The sequence below is a fragment of the Panicum virgatum genome, chromosome 7K (genome assembly GCF_016808335.1).
Source record: "Panicum virgatum strain AP13 chromosome 7K, P.virgatum_v5, whole genome shotgun sequence".
NCBI lineage: Eukaryota > Viridiplantae > Streptophyta > Magnoliopsida > Poales > Poaceae > Panicum > Panicum virgatum.
The window spans coordinates 30,274,579-30,295,571 of record NC_053142.1 but is presented as its reverse complement, the minus strand read 5'-3'; the positions used below and the strand labels follow the sequence as shown (position 1 = coordinate 30,295,571).

Here is a 20,993-nt window from a genome sequence, read left to right as displayed (position 1 = left end):
CTATTATTTATATGATTGCAGGGATATTAATAAAGATTAAAATATATGTTTCTGATACTATATTTATAAAACTAATTTTTATCACCCGTAGCAATGCACGGGTACAATCCTAGTTCCTATAAAAAACTTTTGTCACCCGTAACAACGCAGGTGCATTTAACTAGTCATTGCTGATTTCTATTGTATACTAGTAGTTGTTGATCGCGTACAGGAATCAAGGAAAAACAATGATTAGTTAGAATCCCTAAAATAGTGGGGAGATTAGTGCTGCCACATGTCCAGCTTGCACTGATGAGGCTACAGACCTGGTCCGGCCCGTAGGATTTTTTTCCACGTCGTTTCCTTCGTCTTCCTTCCCCCACCTACTGTAAGCAGCTCTGGCCGGAGCACGCAGCCACACGCAGGAGGTGAAGATGTCGGGACTGTTTGCGCTTCGATCCGTTGAGAGGGCGCTGGACCTGTTGAAGTCCTTGGTGAAGATCTCCTTGTCGCTCTCCTCCCCGTCATGCTCGAGGAGTCAGGACGACATGGAGGAGCTGAAGCAACTGGAGAGAACCATGCTCCAGATCCGGGCCCATCTGCACGATGCCGAGGAGAAGTGGAACATCCGTGAGGAGTCCTCCAAGCTGCGGCTCAACGAGCTCAAGGAGGTGGCGTACGACATGGAGGACGTGGTCGGCGAGTACGAGTACGAGGTGAACCGGCGCAAGGTGGAGGCTTTCCAGCGATCTGGCGGTGTTCACCACATGGAGCAGGATGAGCGCAAGGTGGACCTGGGGAAGCGCAGGCGACTGCTGCAGGTAACGCAACCCTACGATTTGACCCTGCAATTTCTTGGTCTCTATATCAATAATTTACTTCATGCTTGGGCTGACATAGTTATAAGTCTATATCAATTACTTCAAGCTTGGGCTGACATAGTTATAAGTTTTCCTGAATTAGTTTATATAAATTTATCCTCATTCATAATATCTTCAAATTAAGAGGAGGACAATGATTCGTCTTTCTCTTATTTTTGTCAAAAGGAAAACCAGGACTTCTTGATGGATGCTGGTTTAGTACCAGTCCCAGAGGGGTTGGTTCATCGCGCAAGAAAAGTTAACATGAGACTGGATGAGATCATTGATTACTCCACTCATTTCACTTTATCGGTGAATGACGGAGAGAGGCGGTCCACTCCTGAATTTAGTAGTTCACGGCGTACTACCCCTCTCGTCTATGAGAAGAGCATTCTTGGACGAGACAAGGACAGAGACATAATTGTTGAGAAATTGTTGTCCAATGAAGAGGAAAATTGCACAAGTCCTCTTACTGTCGCCGCCATTGTTGGCATGGGAGGATTAGGCAAGACAACACTAGCGAAACTTTTGTATAACGACATGAGGGTGCGCAAGTCATTTGACAGGTTTGCTTGGGTTTATGTGTCAGAGAATTTTGACATCACTAAGATAACAAGGGACATCATAACTTCACTAACTAAGAACAGTTGTGAGTATACAGAACTTGGATATCTTCGCAGGAAATTAACACAAGAAATAAAGGATAAGAGGGTTTTAATTGTATTGGATGATGTGTGGCATGATGATCGCCTAAGAGAGCGCTGGGAGCTGCTTTGTGCGCCACTGTCAGTCACAAGGAAATGCCAGATCATAGTAACTACGCGGAGCGAGGCAGTGGCAATGCTTGTACAGACTATGCCCTTTTATCGCCCAAGTTGCCTAAGTTTTGATGACAGCTGGTCATTGTTCATGCAAGTTGCGTTTCCTGGTGACCAAGAGCAAAATGCTTCAACAGAACTGATCCGAATAGGCAAGAGTATTGTTAGCAAGTGCAAGGGTTTGCCACTAGCAATCAAGACACTGGGAAGCATGTTACGCTATGAAATGGATGAAGAGAGATGGGTGAATGTTTTGAAAAGTGAATTGTGGGACTTGAAACAACCCCAGCATGAGATTTTGCCCGCGTTAGAGTTGAGCTACAAGCATATGCCTATATACTTAAGACGATGTTTTCATGCCTTGTCTCTATTTCCCAAAGTTAATTCAATTTTAAAGAATGAGGTGATGAAATTGTGGAAAGTACTTGACCTACTTGATTGTGATGGGAGTGATGCTGATGACTACAAAGCTGAACGACTGTGTTTTACAGAGTTAGTTGAGCGATCTATCCTGGTTCATGATCACGATGAAAGTTATTGCCTGCACGATCTTATCCATGATCTTGCATGTTTCCTTGCTGGTGAAACGTTCTATCGATTTGAGGCAAGTACATCAACTGAAATTCCAGAAAATGTTCAGTATATGTCCATATTGTCGGTACCAGATTATGTCAATGATGGGGAGTTTCCAATTACACCATGTTCTCTGAGAGCCATCTTTGCTGAGGGGGGTGGAAATCTTAGAAATGCAGAACCACTATTTCTGAAATCTAAGAAGTTGCGGGCCCTTGACTTGACTCATATTTTTGTTGAGGAATTTCCAGACTCCTTATTGGGTAGCCTAAAACAATTACGCCATTTATCACTTAATACTTGGCTGGATAAGCAATTTACACTTCCTAGCTCTCTATTCAATTTATATAATCTGCGGACAGTTGACTTGAGGTGCAATTATAACAAGGTGTCACTGAGTGGGATTGGTAGCCTAATTAACTTGCATACTCTGCCTGTATTTCATATTAGAAGATGTGGTTGCGGTTATAACATAAGAGAGCTGAGGAACATCAACAACATTAGAGATCTGGATATATGTGGATTGGATAGCGTGTCTAGTGTCGAGGATGCAAATGAAGCCAGACTGCAGAATAAAAAGCACCTCCGATCCCTAGAATTGGATTTTTCAAGTGCACGGAAGATATGCAGATGTACACTGTTACCTACACCCGGTTCAATACCACAGGACCAAGTACTTGAGAGATTGCGACCAAATCACAACCTGAGTGAGCTCAAGATACGGCATTACAAGTCTCATGTATACCCCTACTGGCTAGGTTGTGATTCCTACTCCAAGTTGTTCAGAGTAGAGCTAGTGGATTGTGAATTTCAACACATTGGGGTACTTGGTGGATTACCTTCCCTAAAGTACCTCGTGCTCGACAGCATGAATTCTATATATGGAACGTATTGGCTCGGACATTTTCAGACGGTCTGCGGGGTATAATGGCTTCCAATCATTAACAGAACTGTCATTTCGGAAAATGTCGGTGTGGTCAGAATGGTATGTTCATGATGGTGAATTCCCATGCCTACGTACTCTTTGGTTAGTGGTTTGCCCGAAACTAAGATCTCTTCAATTTGTGCCGTTTCTGTCTCTATCAGAATTCTATCTTATTTGCAACGACAATATTTCTGTATTTCCGGCGTCACCTAATCTCCGTACCTTACAATTTCGTCGATGTTCTAACCTGAGGTCCATTGGTTTCGAGCACTCACTCAACACCGTGCAGCTGCACCACTCTTCGAGTTCAACCTGTGAAGAAGTTAGTACCCTCCCCAAACTCACCACCTTGGCTCTAAATCAATGTCCGAATCTGACTGCGGTTGTTCCTCTCCCGTCACTTACCACTCTGTCTCTGAGCAATGATCTGAGAGATGAGATACTCCACAGGATGCTGAATGATCAGCCGTCACTGGAGAGCTTATCTATTTCAGAACTCGAAGTTGCAAGCATCTCTCTTGAACAGCAAAGTCTGCCTTCACTTAGAAGGCTTCGCATAGACTGGTGCGATCATCTCCAGTACTGTGATGGTCTTACTGGCCTCACTTCCCTGCAGCATTTGGAGGTTATGGACTGTCCAAAGCTCACCATACATGATGTGCATTCACTGGAGCTGAAAACTCTCATCATTACAAATATGTTTGAGGATGAATATGAAAATAACGAAAATTGATCTGAATATGAAATTTAAGATTGCAGTGACGATGAGGATGGATAAATAGGTATGTATGTAATCTACAATTTCCACTTTTTATCTAATTTGTTAAACCTTCATCCAAAAAATCCTAATATATTAATTTGGTTTGTCTTGTTAGTTATATTCTTTATTAGTGTTTGCAGGCTTGCAGCAGACCTAGTTCTTGTCGAGGCAAATTTTATTTTTTGAGGCCTTATCGAGGAAAACTGTCTAATTTGAGTTTAACTTGCTTCACTATTTGACACATTTCTACAAGTAGCGAGGCAGGTTTTTTTTCTTTTTTTTTCTTTTTGCTTTTGTCTTGTTGAGATACTAATTGAACCACATGTACAAATATTTTCAGTTCATACTTTAATCATATTTGTGTGGTGATTTTGCGGTCGTTTGGAGATAAGTCAAGTTCTCAAGATTTCGGTGCATTTCACGGTGTAGGATATGGTCTTTGGTGACGGGCATTATCACCCAAAGACTGTGGACGAGCCAAAGGTGACGGCGACACTCTTTACCCGTCACCTTTAAAAGAGAGAGGTGACGCTGTAAGTCCAGGGATCGTCACTTATTATCTGAAATAGGTGAACGGCTACATATGTACACCACATCATTTTCTTTGGGCTGCATCCTGGACTCAAGCTAGGATTTGGCAGCAAGCACACATAACAAATACACCTCATCTTACAATCTTACATACACCACACAACAATTAACTAACTCAATGCATTAAGCTTATACCATGGATCTCGCAGTTCATCATTTTCCGAATAAGTTCTATATAAACCACAAAGTAAATCACAAAAAAAAGGCTGCTATAATGAAAAACGGCTCGCGAACAATAAGCTTATAACATCAAAAAAGACCTCAGTGCGAACGGCTCTAGCTCCTTAAGTCACAAGGCATCATTGAGCCATCTCATCATCGACCATTTGGAGCAAAGTGATACCTTCTCGTAATAAAAGGGTGACAGGATAATCGATCCATTAGTCCACCGTACTTTTATTACGAAAACGTGCAGTTTGTGTTACATATTTAGGCAAATTCAGACATATTTTAATCTAGAAATACAAGATATTTTCTAGTATGAACAGTGATTTTTTTTAGCGTAACTCCCACGATAAGTTCTCGCGCAACTTTTACGCATAAGTTCACATCAACTTCCCGAGAAATATTATCTGAAAAACTTCTTGCGCACTTCTACACATAAGTTCATTATCCAACTTCCCGAGAAATATTCTTTAGCATAATTTCAATGAAACAATTATCAAACAAAAACTTCCTAGGAGACAACATAATAAAAGGAAAAAATAGTCAAAGGGAAAAAACATAACACTTGATTTAACAGAACTCAAACTTAGAAAGGAAAAGAAAAAAAATATTAACTAATACATGTGCCTATCACCGCATCACGTATTTACTCGAGCTAGCCTCTGTTTTAACAGAGCGCATCGCGTCCCAGGAAAGGGGAGGAGCGCTCCGCGCTGGATAAAAAAGCAAAGGGAAGGAGCGCTCCGTGCCGGTCTGATCGATTGCTAGGAAGATAAGTAGCGCACGATTGTGGGAATGGATTTTTTTTAGCAAACTCATAGAGCTTTTCACTATAACAGAACAGGGTTACAATTTTTGGCTGCCAACAGCGCAAGCCAATCAGGGATCTCATCAACCCAAAACAAAGATCGTGCGGATGATGAGACCTTGTGAGCACAACAATGGGCTACAGAATTTGCACTCCTACTAACCCACGCAACCCTGAAATCTACAAAGCTCTTGCTAAGCTCTATGATATCAAGACACAAGCTCCCAATCGATGATCTTCCAGCATCCCGGTCATGAAGCAGATTTTTAAGAGCACTATTATCTACTTCCAGCACCACCCGATCACAGGCGATCTCCACTGCCAGCTCCAGGCCTTCTTTTGCCGCCACAGCTTTAGCCATTAGCGCATCCGCAAGGTTATTGTGACAGAATTGCCAAATTAAAACTCTAAATTAAGCGTAATGGCCATCATTTGAATACATCAGGCACATTAGCTTAATGGTTTAATTTGATAGTTCTTTCTCAACCCACGGCTGATCAAAATGACACCAGTAGTCTCGCGTAACGGCGAGCGCAGACAGTACTAGTATGATACACTTTTACAAAAATAGAGTACACTATAAAATAATTCCAAAATATCCTTCAAAATTAGAATTTACATAAGAAATAATAGCATCGGAAGAGAATCTAACCTGAAGAAATTTTTCATTAGACAACCAATGAAATAAAGAGATAATGACGAAACGTGAGGATGTCACATATAGTTGGCCAAACGGGCCGGCACGGGCCCGAACCAAAAAAGCACGGCCCGGCCCGGCCCAAACCGTGCCCGTGCCAGGCGCAATGCCATGCCTGGGCCGTGATTCCGGCCCATGGCCCGAGCACGGGCATGACCCGTTTAAGCCTCCGGCACGGGGCGGCCCAGCAGCGGCCCGGGGGTGGCACGGTAGCCGTTGACCCCCCAGCACATTTCGACCGTTGGGGGCGGGGGGGGGGGTGTATATAACGCTGCCCGGCCGGCTGCCACTCCCCCAACCCTAACACTAGTTTATTTTTCCCTCCCGACGCCGCTCACCCTCTCGTCTCTCGCTCTCGCCTCTCGCCGGTGTCTCCCTCTCCTCTCCCGTCTCGTCTTCTCGAGCTCCGGTGGGCGCCGGTCCCTGGCCCTGACCTAAGCATGGCACTCGCCGATGGCACGGCCATCTAGACCCTTCATCTCTCTCTCGCACAGACGATGTAGCATCCTCTTCTCGTTGTCGTCCTCCTCGCCATCTCCGCCGCCGCCGCCGGACTCTGGTGCTTTGGATCTCGCGTAAGTACTCTAAACCCTTCATCTCGCTCTCGCACAGACGCTCTCGGCCTCTCGATCTCTCACTCTCCTCACCTTTTTCTGTAGATGTAGACGAGATCCGTCGAGGAACCTGGGCCGGAGGGCTGGATCCATGCTTCGTTGACCTCGCGCGGTGTACCTGGTGCTCCGGCTACAAAGGTAAGACCCTTACCCTAACCCTAGATGACTAGATCTTTGTTCTTTCCCTAACCCAGGTCTTGATCTGTGCAGCTGTTGAGGAACCAGGTCACTGGCGAGTGACGATGGCCGGATCAGACGACGAGACGGTGGAGCTCGGTGTGACCGAGAACGAGGAGAGGCGGCTGTGCGGGTTGGCCGGAGATGATGACGAGGATGACTTGCGTGAGGACCGTGAGGCCGTGTTTGGCCCTGGTGCCGATGATCCCATCAACGTTGACAATGATGGCCTTGTTGTACCTCCCTGCGGCGCTGCACCTCCCCCAGATGGTAACAGCGCCAAGCGCTCACGTCCCTCTACCTCTCCTGTTTGGGATGATTTCGAGAAGCTGTTCAAAACCACAATAGATGGTAAGACCGTCAGGTATGGAGCTAGGTGCCAACATTGCTCTAAGCTGTACTCTGCTTTGTCAAGTGGTGGCACTGGTCATCTTTCACGCCACATTGCCTCTTGTGTTAAGAGGCGTGAAAAAACTCGCATGTCTCAATCTCAAATTTATTTTAATCCTAATGGTAGTATGGGTACTTGGGACTACTGTCCTCTGGTTGCTCATACTCAATTGGTTAGATTGATTGCTAGACTTGATGTTCCTATCTCTATGGGTGAATATGAGGCTTTTGAAGAGTTTATTAAAACTGCTCACAATCCTAAATATACTAGAGTGTCTAGGCAAACCACCACTAGAGACATACATAAGTACTTCACTGATTGCAAGGCTAAACTTGTTGAGACTTTTGGTACTTCTGTTAATTATGTGTGTCTAACCTCTGACATTTGGTCTGGTAATGCCAAAGAGGACTACCTAAGTGTTGTTGCTCACTACATAAACTCTGACTGGCAATTAGAGAAGAGGGTTCTTGGTCTAGTTTTTATTGATGTGTCCCACAATGGACAAAATATTGCTGACCGTGTAGCATCTGTTCTTGCTGATTATGGTTTGACTAATAAGGTGTTTGCTGTTACTTTAAACAATGCATCATCTAATGCTTCAGCCATGCTAAAACTAAAACCTATCTTGTCTAACTACCTTGGTTTTGATGTTACTGATGAACCAGAGTACGCATCATGTAATGACATTGCATCATCTACTTCTGTTAATTCTATGTTCTTGTATCAGCGTTGTGCATGTCATATTCTCAATCTGATTGTCAAGGAGGCCTTAACTACTCTCAAGCCTTTGGTAGAAACATTTAGAACTGCAATATCATTCTTAAATTCATCTAATCAGAGAATTGCTGCATATAAAAGTTACTGCATTACAACTGGTGTTAGGCCTAGAAAGTTTCAGCTGGACATGGAGGTTAGGTGGAATTCTACCTACCTAATGCTTAAACATTTGTTTCCTCATAAGTCCCCTTTCACTACTTTCATCCAAACTCAGTATCCTAATCTGAAGGTGAGCCATTTATGAGCATTGGATGATTGCACAAAAAGTTTTATCATTTCTTGAGCTGTTTTATGATTCAACAGTTACATTGTCTGGTGTGTACTATCCTACATATCCACTTATGATTCATTATCTTGTTAAGATTGCTCTGCACCTAAAAAATTATGCTAATGATATACACATCAGATCTGTGGTGCAACCTATGATAGACAAATATAATAAGTACTGGAGGGACATATCTTTGCTGTACTCTTTTGCATTCATCTTGGACCCCAGAGCTACAATGAAAGGTTTTACTAGGGTGCTTAGAAGGTTAGGTGGTCTCACCAATACTGATTATTCTACTTATTTGGTTGGCACTAGAGCTAGACTTACTGATGTGTACAATAAATATGAAGAGAAATATGGTGCTATTAGGTTGAGGAGGACTGACCCTCTTGTCCTGTCCGGTAGGTCAAGATCTGCTTGGGATGATGGTGCTGCTGGTTTGGTTTCTGGTTGCTTGCCTGGTACTCTTAACATGTTTAGAGATACATCTGCTACATCTCTGCTGCATGCGGTAAGGTCATCAGCTTCAGCTTTCAATGTTTCTGAACTTGTGTCCTACTTAGACTGTGACACTGTCAACCACCTAACTGATGACTTCAACATCTTGAACTGGGGGCATCTTCACAAACTTACATACCCAGTACTCTCAATTATGGCTAAAGATATCTTAACTGTTCCTGTTTCTACCATATCTTCATAATCCACTTCTAGTATGACTGGCAGGATCATCGAGGAGCGAAGAAGGAATCTGAAGCCTGAAATGGTGGAGATGCTGACCTGCATCAAGGACTGGGAGGCAGCAAAAGCAAGGCTGCAATAGAATGTGGAGGACAAGGAGCTTGAACAAGCTTTTGAAGAATTTTATCTTGATTAATGATCATTCATGTAATGGGTTGTAATATTTAGGACTTATGGACACTCTAGAACTTTAAGTATTGAACTGTGATGTAATGAACTTAATTGGAGCTTGGCTGTACTCTTTTTCCCTCTCTAGGGTTTCTCACAAGAGTGAGTTTTACCTAGAGAGATTTTTAATGAGGCAGCCATTGCACAAGCTCCTAATAAAATTTATCTTTTGTTAGATCTTGTGTGAATTCAATTTCTGAGTTTTCTGAGTTAAACTGCTATAAATTCTGATTTGAATGAGGGTTTTTGGTCATATTGTGCTAGTGCCGGCCCCAGCACCACCGTGCCCCTTGGCACGGCACGACTCGGCTAACTGATAGCCGTGTCGTGCTAGTGCCTGGCGTCCGGCACGGAGGCACTAATAGGCACGGCATGGTTAATCAACCGTGCCACTTAGTGCCGTGCCAGGTCGTGCCCGTGGCGTGTAGTGCCGAGCTGGCCCGTTTGGCCAACTATAATGTCACATCAAGCCCATTGATGTTAATCCTGGTTAGCTCCTACACCTAAAACAGGGTAAACAACAAATCCTGAGCAACTAATACTCAGCAAAACTTACCCGACTAGTGGTATATACTTAGCCGACTCCTAATATGCAAGACTTTTGGCTGATGGGTTTGTTTTGCCAAAAAAAGACTAAAAATAGATCCATATTATCAATATTTTAGCTCAAGATTCTATATAGAGTAACTATCAACTAACATTTGCATAACTAGAGCAACCATGGTAGAACATTAAATAATAATTCAGAGTATCAACCATCATGTATCCTTCATGTTCCCTATAATGTTACTACGATGCGGTGCTGCGATCAAGGTGCTCATAACCGAGAGCGACGTGCGGCGAATCGATCCAGTTTAACCTTGCAAGATGGACCTAACCAACACGGTATGTATTTGCCCCGTTGGACTATACGAAACCAACCACTCCCCTCCCCGCCTCAAACTACAGAACCACCCCACCTATATATAGTCAGCCTAGCCCTACGAGAGACCACCAAAAGTAAATACATGCATCTCCGATTCTCCGCGGTCACTCAACTCGCCCTATGGGGTGGTGATGAAGTTCTGTACTTTCAAAGCGAGGCAGTATTAGGCTTACCGGTTTCGACTACCTCCTACTCCCGACATACGGTTAGTACAATTCAAACTCGATCAGCAGGGCTAGACAACGGTACGGTCCTCAATCGACACAGACGAGGCAGCATTATCCCCCGTCCTGTCTCCAATTCCATCCCTTCCATCTTGAATTCAATAAACCACATACTGAAATATAAAGACATCCTATAACTCGCGAGTAATAGGAAATTACTCGACTTCTACCGAGTCCTATTTAACATAGCAAGGCTATCGACCTATACATACTAGTGTAAGACCCAAGAGAACCTAGAGATCATGCAACTAAGGTTCCAAATAATTTTTGAAAACGTAATGCACAAGTAATAGACATATAATGTTTCATAATTTAAATTAGTGGATTATGCACCTAGACTTGTCTGGGGGTAACACTAAGTTAGTGTTATTACTATCAAGGCCTTGGGCCCTTCCGACCTTGGGCCAGATCTTCACGAGTTCCTTCCTAAGCCTCTTCGATCCTGGGCTTCAGGATCCATTCCTAGACGACGTTCTCGCTCCTAGCTCTACATGCATGCACATAAAATGCGAGTCAATGCATATGCAGGCATGAATTTCAATTCATAAAGCGAATATCAACCGAGAATAAATTAGCTAACAAACTTCATACTCTCACATAACCTTACAAAAGAATGAAACAAACATTTCTATATATTGGGTTTAAAGGGTTTTCCTAATTTAAATAACGTTAGGTCAACTTTGGACTAACAATTAACTTAATTAAGTATGAAAAGAGAGTTATTAGCTAACATTTTTGACATATCTAAATCAAGATTTGATTAGTCTCCTTTCTTATCCTAATATAATCTACCATGACTAGCATCTTAGGGCAATAAAAACTCAAAAATAAATACATAAGATTACACCTATAAAGAAACAACAAATTTAAACCCTAAGTACTAGAATCATCATAATTTACATAATTTTTATAGGATTATATGTATATAAAGAAATTATCTATTAAGCACTAAACAAATTAAATTGTTAACTCATACATACATGCACCAATAAATCTAACACTTTTGCCACAGCACATGTTTCACATGAATAGCCTACCATAAAAATTTCACAGCAAACAGAGCAATATAACTACAATTATGAATTTATCCCTAACAAGTATAGATAAAATTCTAGAACAATATTTTTCTACCAACACATATCATATTATAGGTTCACTGCATAAATCTAATCACAAGGATTCTAAAACATCTTTATTTTCTATTTTACAATTTTTCTATGATTTTATACGAATTTTAGAAGCTAACAGCTAATTTATGCATAAAAGAAAAGATTAAACCATATAAAACAGACACTTTACACCAAGGCCCCTGAATTTTCTAGAATTGCAAAGCACTATTTAGACTTTTCATATGAGTCACAGACTTTGCAAAAAGACCCCAGAATTGTTTCTATTCTTGCGCAGGGTCCCTAGCATGGCCGGCGGCGGTTCTAGGCTGAAATCCGGCGAGCGAGCGAGGGCTAGGTGGGGGAGGAGCAAGAGGAAGACACGGGCTACCTTGGGAGGTGCTCGGCGCGGCGGGAGGCGGCCGAAGATGAGCTACCCGCGATGGGCAAGCTCGCCGGCAGTTGGTGGTGGCGGTGGCGGTGCTCCTGCGAGGGAGAAGCGGCGGGGCTGGGCGGCATCACGGCCAACAAGGCCGGGCGAGCTGGGGCTCGTGACCCGCGCGGCCGGCAGGGCCGGCGCGGCACAGGCGGCGCGGCAAGCTGGTGCGGCGGCCATGGCGGGCGACGGCGCAGGGCGCGCGGCGCGCAAGGTGGCGTGCGGTGCACAGGCGCGGGCAACGCGCGGCGGAGCTGGCGCGGGCGGCGTGCGGCGGCGAGTGCAAGCCCGGCCGGCGCGACCATGGCGGCGCACGCGCGCGAGAGAAAGGCGAGGTAGGAAAAGAAGGAGGCGGCGGCACGTGGAAAAAAAGGAGAAATTTCAGTATTTGACACTCAATTCACACACCTCACTGAATTTGACACTCAATTTGCAAGCCTTTCAGAATTTGAGAATTTTTTCAGTTTGGGTGTTTCTCACCCAATTTCTCCTATTTCTCTCTTTTTTATTTTCTTTTTAATCTCCAGGCTATGGGAAAAGACGAGATTGCCCCTGCTTTATCCTTGAGGGAACGGATCCATCCCAGGAAACGGATCCATCGCAAGCGCACCGTTCTCGTCTCCCCCGTTTCTCTCTGCTCTCGGCTCCCTCGCGAAGAACAGGCTGCGCCGTCCCGTTCTTCCAAGCCGGCTGCCGTCGAGCCCGACCTCCGGCGCGCCGCTCGCCCAGCCGCCAGCGCGGCCGCAAGCCGCCCGCCCGACCTCCGGCGCGCCGCACATTCGGCCGGTGGCCGGCGACGCGGCCTCCCGCCGCACGCCTGACCTCCGGCGCGTTGCCCGACCGGCCGGCGACGCGGGCCTCCGCCTGGCCCCGCATGTGGTCGACGCGCTCTGCGCCCAGCACCGCCGCCGGAGCCAACTGGTGGAAGCTGCGCCGCCACCCGGCCTTGCACGGCTGCGGACAGGGAGCTTCTATGATGGCAGGAAACTGAAACCTGTATGCTTAAATTTCAGAATGTTGTGTCAATTTGAGATGTTTATATGGTGGCTTGATGTTTATAGGGTACCCATGTTTATATGGTGGCTTCTATAATTTGGCAGAATTATCACACAATATCAATCCATGTGACAAACATTTTTCAAGCTGCTTCATGCTAGATGTTTCATACAACGAGCAAGAGGTTTCAGTTACATTTCATACATCAAGCTAGATGTTTCATACATACATTAAGCTAGATGTTTCGTACAAGTACACTACATTGGAATGTCCAATCAATGCAGTGGAAGCTCCCTGTCCGCAGCCGTGCAGGGCCGGGTGGCGGCCGGGCGGCGGCGCAGCTTCCACCAGTTGGCTCCGGCGGCGGTGCTGGGCGCAGAGCGCGTCGACCACGTGCGGGGCCAGGCGGAGGCCCGCGGCGCCGGCCGGCCGGGCAGCGCGCCGGAGATCAGGCATGCGGCGGGAGGCCGCGTCGCCGGCCGAGTGTGCGGCGTGCCGGAGGTCGGCCGGGCGGCGTGCGGCCGCGCTGGCGGCTGGGCGGGCGGCGCGCCGGAGGTCGGGCTCGCCGGCAGCCGGCTTGGAAGAACGGGACAGAGCAGCCTGTTCGCGAGGGAGCTGAGAGCCGAGAGAAACGGGGGAGGAGAGAGAACGGTGCGCTTGCTATGGATCCGTTTCTTGGGATGGATCCGTTCCCTCAAGGATAAGGCAGGGGCAATCTCGTCTTTTCCCATAGCCCGGAGATTAAAAAGAAAATGGAAAAGAGAGAAATTGGAGAAATTGGGTGAGAAACCTAAACTGAAAGAATTTGTAGTCATGGTGTTAAATTCTGAAAGTCTTGCGAATTGAGTGTTAAATTCAGTGCGAATTGAGTATCAAATTCTGAAATTTCTCGGAAAAAAAGGGGCAGCATGTCTTGGCAGGGACGCGCGTCAGGTGCAGCGCTTGCGGGCGGTGTTTTGTTTGCTATTTTAGACTATTTAAAAAAATTGCATGCATGGCGGACTAAATAAGAGTCTATTTGCAAAATTTCTTTAAAAATAGATGTAATTTTTCGCGACGAATCTAATGACGGTAATTAATCTATGATTAGATGATGGTACTGTAGTATCACTGTAGTCAATCATGAATTAATTACCGTCATTAAATTCGTGGCGAAAAGTTACACCCATCCTTAAAAAAATTTTACAAATAAACTTCAATTAGTACTCCATACATACATACGAGATTTTTTTTTTCGAAAAATGCGCGGGTTAGACACTAGCGTGAACCAAGCAACACCAGCCGCACACCAGCCGCACGCGTTGCTTGTAGCAGCCCCTGCAATAACCTGTCCATAGTGGGCCCTGTGTTGATTTGATTTGTGTTAATAAATAGTGCTACTTTGATCATTAATTATAAGTATTAAATGAAGGCACAAAATTAACTCTTCAGTCCCTACGCTACTTTGCGAGACGAATCTAATTAGACCTATAGCCGCACGATTAGAGGTTGGTTACTGTAGCATTACTGTAGCTAATCGTCGATTAATGTCCGTCGTTAGATTCATCGAGAAAAGTTACACCCATCCGTGAAAAAATTTTGTAAATAAATTTCGTTTAGTACTCCATACATATAAGATTCTCTCATTGTACTAGTTGTGCTAGATGCTACCAAATAGGGCCGTGGTTGCGGATGACAGCACCACTACTTCCTGAACCCACATCAACTGTGGAGGCAGCATCAGTATTCACTTGACCCAGCCCTGCTCAGGTCCCTGCCACCGTTCCACCTTCTTCTGTAGTTTCTTCTCAATCGGAAGTTGCATACCGGCCAAATCTTCCAGCATGTTGGAAATATGATGGACAGCCGCACCCGGTTCCCATGCCTTCCGACCATGGCGCCGTGCATTTCGACCCGACCATAGGCTCCACGCACCACATACAAGTAGAACAGCGAATTCCTGCGAGCAAATACCCGGCTGCAATACATCTATCGCCCACGTGGTCGGGTGAAGAAGCGGCACTGAGAACCCTGAGAAATTCTTGACCTCAGCCCAGAACCGTTTAGCCGCCAGGCAAAGGAAAACAATATGACATAAGGATTCATCAGGATCACCGCACAGCTCACAGTGACTCTCTAGGATAACATGCCTTCTTTTTAGCTCTTGTTTCGACGGAAGGAAATTGTGCATCACTCTCCACCAGAAAACACGGACTTTCGGTGGACTTTTAGACTCCAAACCAGCTTCCAAGAGCACTTATCGCCTGACGCTCGAGCTTCACTCGTTTTTGCCATGGCTCCCGCCGCCTGCTCCTCCTTTAGCAATCTGTAAGCTGACTTTACCGTGTACAAGCCACTTCTTTCAAAAGCCCAGGCTTCAATATCGGACTCCATGTTCATCCCCGGCTTGATCTTTAGGATTTCCTCAGCATCCAGCGGTACAAAGGACTGTCGCACCAACGCCTCATCCCACACTCTAGTTCCCGGAACAAACAGATCCTTCACCTTCTCCACACCCACGGCCGGCAGCTGAATCAGAGGCCGAAAGGAGTTTGACCCTGTAATCCAGTTGTCATGCCAAACATCGGCCTCGCCCGGGTCAGTTCTCTTGATCAAACCTTTCTTGAGCACATCTCTCCCAGCAAGAATGGACCGCCACATTTCTGAGCATCTTCTTTTCCTCGTCGCCGACATTAGGTCGCGATCAGGGAAATACTTCCCCTTTAGGACCCTTGCGCACAGCGACTCCGGTCTCGTAGTCAACCTCCAGGCCTGCTTACCAAGCAACGCCCTGTTAAACAGCTTGAAATCCCTGAAACCCATTCCACCTTGGTGCTTTGGTCTTGTCAGTTTTTCCCAGCTTTCCCAGTGGATTTTATGAGTATCCAAGGCACTGCCCCACCAATAATTAGACACGGCCGATGTGAGCTTTTTACAGATTGTCGGTGTCATCAAGAAACATGACATCGGGTATGTCGGGACAGCTTGAGCAATGGCTTTGAGAAGGACTTCCCTCGCAGCGCAACTCAAACTCTTCTCTGCCCATCCTCCCACAAAGCCGCGCACTCGAGCTGGAACATAGCTGAAAACATCAGAAAAGCCCCTTCCAGCCACAGTAGGAAGTCCAAGGTATCTCTCCCCAAATGCTTCAGTAGTGATCTGCAAACTTTCCTTTACAGCCTCCTTACTTTTTTCTTCTTTTTTTCGCGCCCGTGCCTGAACACATTTTTCATTAAGAGGAAAAGAAACAGTTACAGTTACAGAAGAGTTAGTTACAGAGAAGTGGAACCAACCCCTGAAACACAACACGCTAGATGTTTACAAGATGACATCTGTGCGACTTGAAAGACGACCTAAAGCACGCGCATCTACTTCTAGGCATCTAAATCCCGCCTGGTACCAATCAACAATCTCGTCGGCCACCCTAGCTAAAACATCTTGAATTGTTTGCCCTCGACGATCAAATGTCCTATTAATCCTTTCTTTTCAAAAAAGCCAACAGACCAGAACCACCAATGAATCAAAACACATGCGAGCATCCTTGGGTATGTTCTTCCTAGCAGCAGTCCACCAATCTGCAAGGTTGCATGTTTGGATGTTGGGGGCGACAACTTCCACTACTAGAAAACGGGCCTTGGGCACCGGCTGAGAAAGGCCAAAGGCACCGGTTTCCCAACCGGTGCCCCGCAACCGTGACCATTGGCCTCGACTTAAGACACCGGATTTTTCAACCGGTGCCTTAGGCTTCCATTGGTACCGGTTGGAAATATCAGCCGGTACCAAAGAGGCTGCACGCTGACGTAAGGTGGCAGCCCATTTGGTACCGGTTGGTATTTCCAACCGGTACCAATGACATTTTCCCTTTTTTTTTCCCCAAATCCAGTTTTGTTTGTTATATTTATTACTGTTTATTCTTTTATAATTGCTAAACGCACTCAAGCTCTACAGTACTCTACGTTCATGGTTGTTCGTGTTCATTTTCAGAGAATATTTGAAACTAACTAAAAGTGAAATGCGAGCATATAATTAAGCTAATTAGATGAACTAATATATTTACAAATTTACAAACATCAAGACATAATGTTTAAAAATATTTACAAATGTACAAGTCATGTTAGCCGTCCAACTACTAGTCCCCTCAGGATGTCGATGGAAGTCCTCTATAGATGTGACCGTAGTGGTAGAACTCGCCTCTAGGATCCAAGATCTCGTTTAAAATGAATCCGGCGAGCTGCTCGCACACGGCGTTGATCCGATCAGTAGAGTAACATTCATCCCCCATTTGAGACATCTATCATTTAGGAAAAAAGCATTAATATTATGTGCGTTAGTACAATTATGAAAATATACTAGTGAACAGTTTGGACGTACTCTCGTTTCTTCATCAGTAGTCTTCCCGCATGGAGTCATGATGTGCAAATAGTCGCATACGTAGTACCCGCACCAATCAGTTCCTTATTGTTGTTTCGCACACTTAAGGAGAAACAAATAAATTACTCAATTTAGAACAATTTGGGATTATATACTTAACTAGACAAATCTTTATGAATGAACATACCGGATAATCCATGTTAACGTTCAGTTCGGGCCTCCATTGACCACGTCATTTGTTATTTTTCACAAATTTTTTTCAAACCCTACGCTCAAAGTTAAGTTTGATATTCAGGAATTGTTATTAACAGAAAAAGAATTTGATTGTGCAAATTGAACTTACCTATTCAAGGGGTCTATGATATGTTGGATTGCGGACTTTGGATTTCTCATTGAGTCAAAGACTATAAGATTGTCGGTCTCTACGGAAAGTATGAGTAAAATCCAATGATAACTGCAGATATAGATATGATATATACATAAATGTATTAGACAACTTAGTATTTATTTAGTAATATAACAGAGGTTTGAGTCGATCAAGGCTTACCCAAAGTTGTATGGTATGAATATATAGGATTTGTAACTTTGCCTAGTCAACGAATCGTACATGTTTTGGCACGTTTTCTTGTAACTTTCGTTGATCAATTTCTGGTTGAGTAGCAAAGGAGACATGAAGCCGATCTGATGGTGCCATCCATGTTTTCGGCTTCTTTGGGTCTCCTGTCTAAACGATGCAATAGAAATTTTATAATGCACACATATAATTATGTTCTTGTTAACAAAAAGTATTAATGTAGAGGTAAGTGATACTTACAAAGCCCAAATGGTGATGATAGAGGAATCGAGGGCTTGTCGATGGTAAATGTGATATAAATTTTGGAAGTACACCCAGAAGTCGTCCTCCCCGCGGAAGAAATCATGGTCACGATACTTGACTCCAAACATTTTCCCTTCGTCTTTCGCCATTCGCAGGTACCATCTATGCAAATTGAAAATCTGCGTGCCTAGACTTTTCTCCTCTTCCTCAGTGACAAACGGTTTTCCATATTGGAATGGAGTAATAGTGCGAGCGATCGGGATTTTTGCCTCCACATACCCCGTTGCCTCCTCTAGCATTAATCTAGTTTCAGAAAGAAATATTGCGGCCTGTAGGTCCGCCTGGAGCTGTACGTCCGTCGGGTGTAGGAGTGGCAACCCTGGCACCCGGAGGGGCTCGAGTTATTTTTGTTGTGTGCCAAGCTGAGGAATGGTCTTGCCACATTTTTTCTTCAGATTTCTCACCTTGTGTGCCTTTGTCAGAGTACGATCATAGTCCGATGGTAAGCTTTTCGGTTTTGGTGGGTTGTCTAGGTTTGCGAGAAGCTTTTTCCCTAGTTCTAGAGGTACATTTTCCCTCGGCGGGGGGACTTTAGGCTTCAATTGTACTTTTATATATCGAGCAGTCTCCTCTTCCAACTCCTCAGCGGTTTTCTCGTAGGTTAATTGTCTTTCGACCGTTTTCTGCTTCTTCTTTGAGGGTCCAGCCGCTGGGAGGGATGCTGTCTTTTTCTTTCCCTTTTCTGGTGCAGGAGGAGTTGGAGTACTCGTGGACCTTTGCGCCGGCGGAGATGGTGGTGAAGGAGGTGGCAGTGGGGACGGCGGTGAGGTAGGCCGCGGAGATGGGCGATCAGTTTGCACGGGAGCCGTTGTGCTTGCAGTAAGTTTGATGTCCGCCTTGCGCCATAGAACGACCCCGTGCAGTGCGTCTCCCAATGTCTTCTCTCCATCCCCTCCAACGAAGTCGAGCTCAAGATCCTCATTGTTTCCAACTATCTGCTCGGCTGTGACGGAGGTGTAGCCAGGGGGTATCGGCCTTCCATGAATTGTAGTAGAAGGATTTAGGGGCAATGCTGACCTGTATGCGACATGAATAGTTATATTTCTTGCTCGCACATGAAGCTCGCACGGTGTCGGCATGGTGACATCATCCACTGGATACCTCTGGTCATCTACCGCTATTGGCTCAATCTGGGATTGCTTTTCCGCTTGTATGTTGGGCGCCGCTGTGGATGCACAGCTGCTGCGTCGCTGAGAGGTTGTACTATCCCGAAAATTTACTAAAATAAATCATGCGCTAAAAATTTTGTTTCGTCGTTGAGCTCAATCCCCTTCTTGAATCATCTCCCGCCTGATTTCCTGATACCCCCGAGGAATCGAGCCGACATCCAAATCTCTCGCTGTCCCATCCCTGTTTTTCCCCCCGACCCGCGCATCGCGCTCGCGCGCGCCCGGACGCCACGCGTGGCCGACCGCGGCCGCGATCGGCGCCGACGCGCCCGCCCCTCTCTCCCTCTTTCTCTCTTTATTTCTCTCCCCTCCTTTTTCTTTTTCCCATTTTCTTTTTCTTTTTCTTTTTCTCTCCTTCCCTCTCTCTCTTCTCCTGCCCCGCGCGCTCGGCCCCCTCCCTCTGCTCTACCGCTCCCGAGCGCCGCCCGCTCGGCCCTCCCTTCCTCCCCACCGAGCACGCCCCCCCCGGTCTGCGCCACGGCCGCACCAGCTCGGCGCCACCCCTGCCGCACGCACCCACGCTGCAGGGCAGCCCCACGGCCGCGCGCGCCCCGGCCATGCCTAGCCCGCGCCCGCCGCGACGCGCACAGCGCCGCCCGGACCCGCTCGCCTGCGCCCTGCTGCACCCGAGCCGCTCCCCGGCCGCGTGCCCGCGCCCCGGGCCGGATGTGTGCACGCGCGCGCGTGCACGCGCTCGCCGAGTCGCGACGCGTCGAGCCACGGCACCGGCCCGCCTGCCGCGCGCACACCGCCGCCATTGACGCTGCACAGCGGCGGCGACTCCGGCACAGCGCCGCCTGCAGCGGTCGCCGCCTGGCCGCAGCGTCGCGTCACCTCGCCGTGCGCGCCCGCCCTCCCCCCATTGACGGCCGCACAGTGCCAAGCCAGCCCCACCGCCTTTAACTCGGTCGCCGGCCTCCGCCGCATCCCACCGAACCCCCAACCGCCTCCCGCGCTTATAAAGGGCCCCGGCGCCGCTCCTCCGCACCCCACACCCACCCCCGAGCTCCTCCGCAAGCTTCGCAACCCCGAGCCGCCTCTCCCCGAGCCCCTGACCTCGCCACCGGAGTAGCTTAGCGCCGCCGCCGCCTGGTCTCGACGACCCGCCGCCTCGCTCCATCTCGAGCCAAGAAAGGTGGGGGAATCGAACCGCCGTCTCACCCCTCTCCTTTCCCCTCTACCCCGGGCCGCCGTCGAGGCTCAGAGCCACCGAATCGCCGGCGCCAAGCGCCGCCTCCACCCTCCCCTGTTCTGGACGCGAGAAGGGGGGAAGAAGAAGGGCGATTTCGCCCAGACCCCCTCCCTTTCTCCTATTTCCTTAAGAACCCTTCCACCTCTTGTTATTTTTGCAATTAGAACCCCCTTTCTGTTATTTTCTCAAAACAAACCCTCACCATATAAACTTAGTTATAAATAAGCCCCTGACCCTTTTAGATTAACCCAAGAAATTTCTAAAATATAAACCAAGCCCCTGCCTACTTAAACTTAATTACAATTAGGTCCCTGGACCCCTGTTTAGGCCCTAAACACTTCTTTGACCTATCATTTTATGCGCCTAACGACCTCGGATCTACCCAAAATTTTACCACACCCCTCTTAAC

At 46.6% G+C, this 20,993-nt stretch overlaps 1 protein-coding gene across 3 annotated transcripts; it reads left to right on the top strand.

The window, feature by feature from the left end:
- The first annotated feature begins 287 nt into the window (after window positions 1-287).
- Window positions 288-4,306, top strand: LOC120640855 (putative disease resistance RPP13-like protein 1). 3 transcript variants are annotated; one of them, XR_005662020.1, is made up of 3 exons: window positions 288-800; window positions 1,026-3,937; window positions 4,056-4,306. XR_005662020.1 is itself a non-coding variant. In XM_039916774.1 (2 exons), exons 1-2 carry the CDS (start codon window positions 414-416, stop codon window positions 3,156-3,158), a joined length of 2,520 nt encoding a protein of 839 aa, XP_039772708.1. In that variant the 5' UTR covers window positions 288-413; the 3' UTR covers window positions 3,159-4,306. The 3 variants fall into 3 exon arrangements, 1 of the variants encoding a protein (XP_039772708.1); XR_005662021.1 differs by having other exon boundaries at window positions 4,047-4,306; XM_039916774.1 differs by having other exon boundaries at window positions 1,026-4,306.
- The last annotated feature ends 16,687 nt before the right edge of the window (window positions 4,307-20,993 follow it).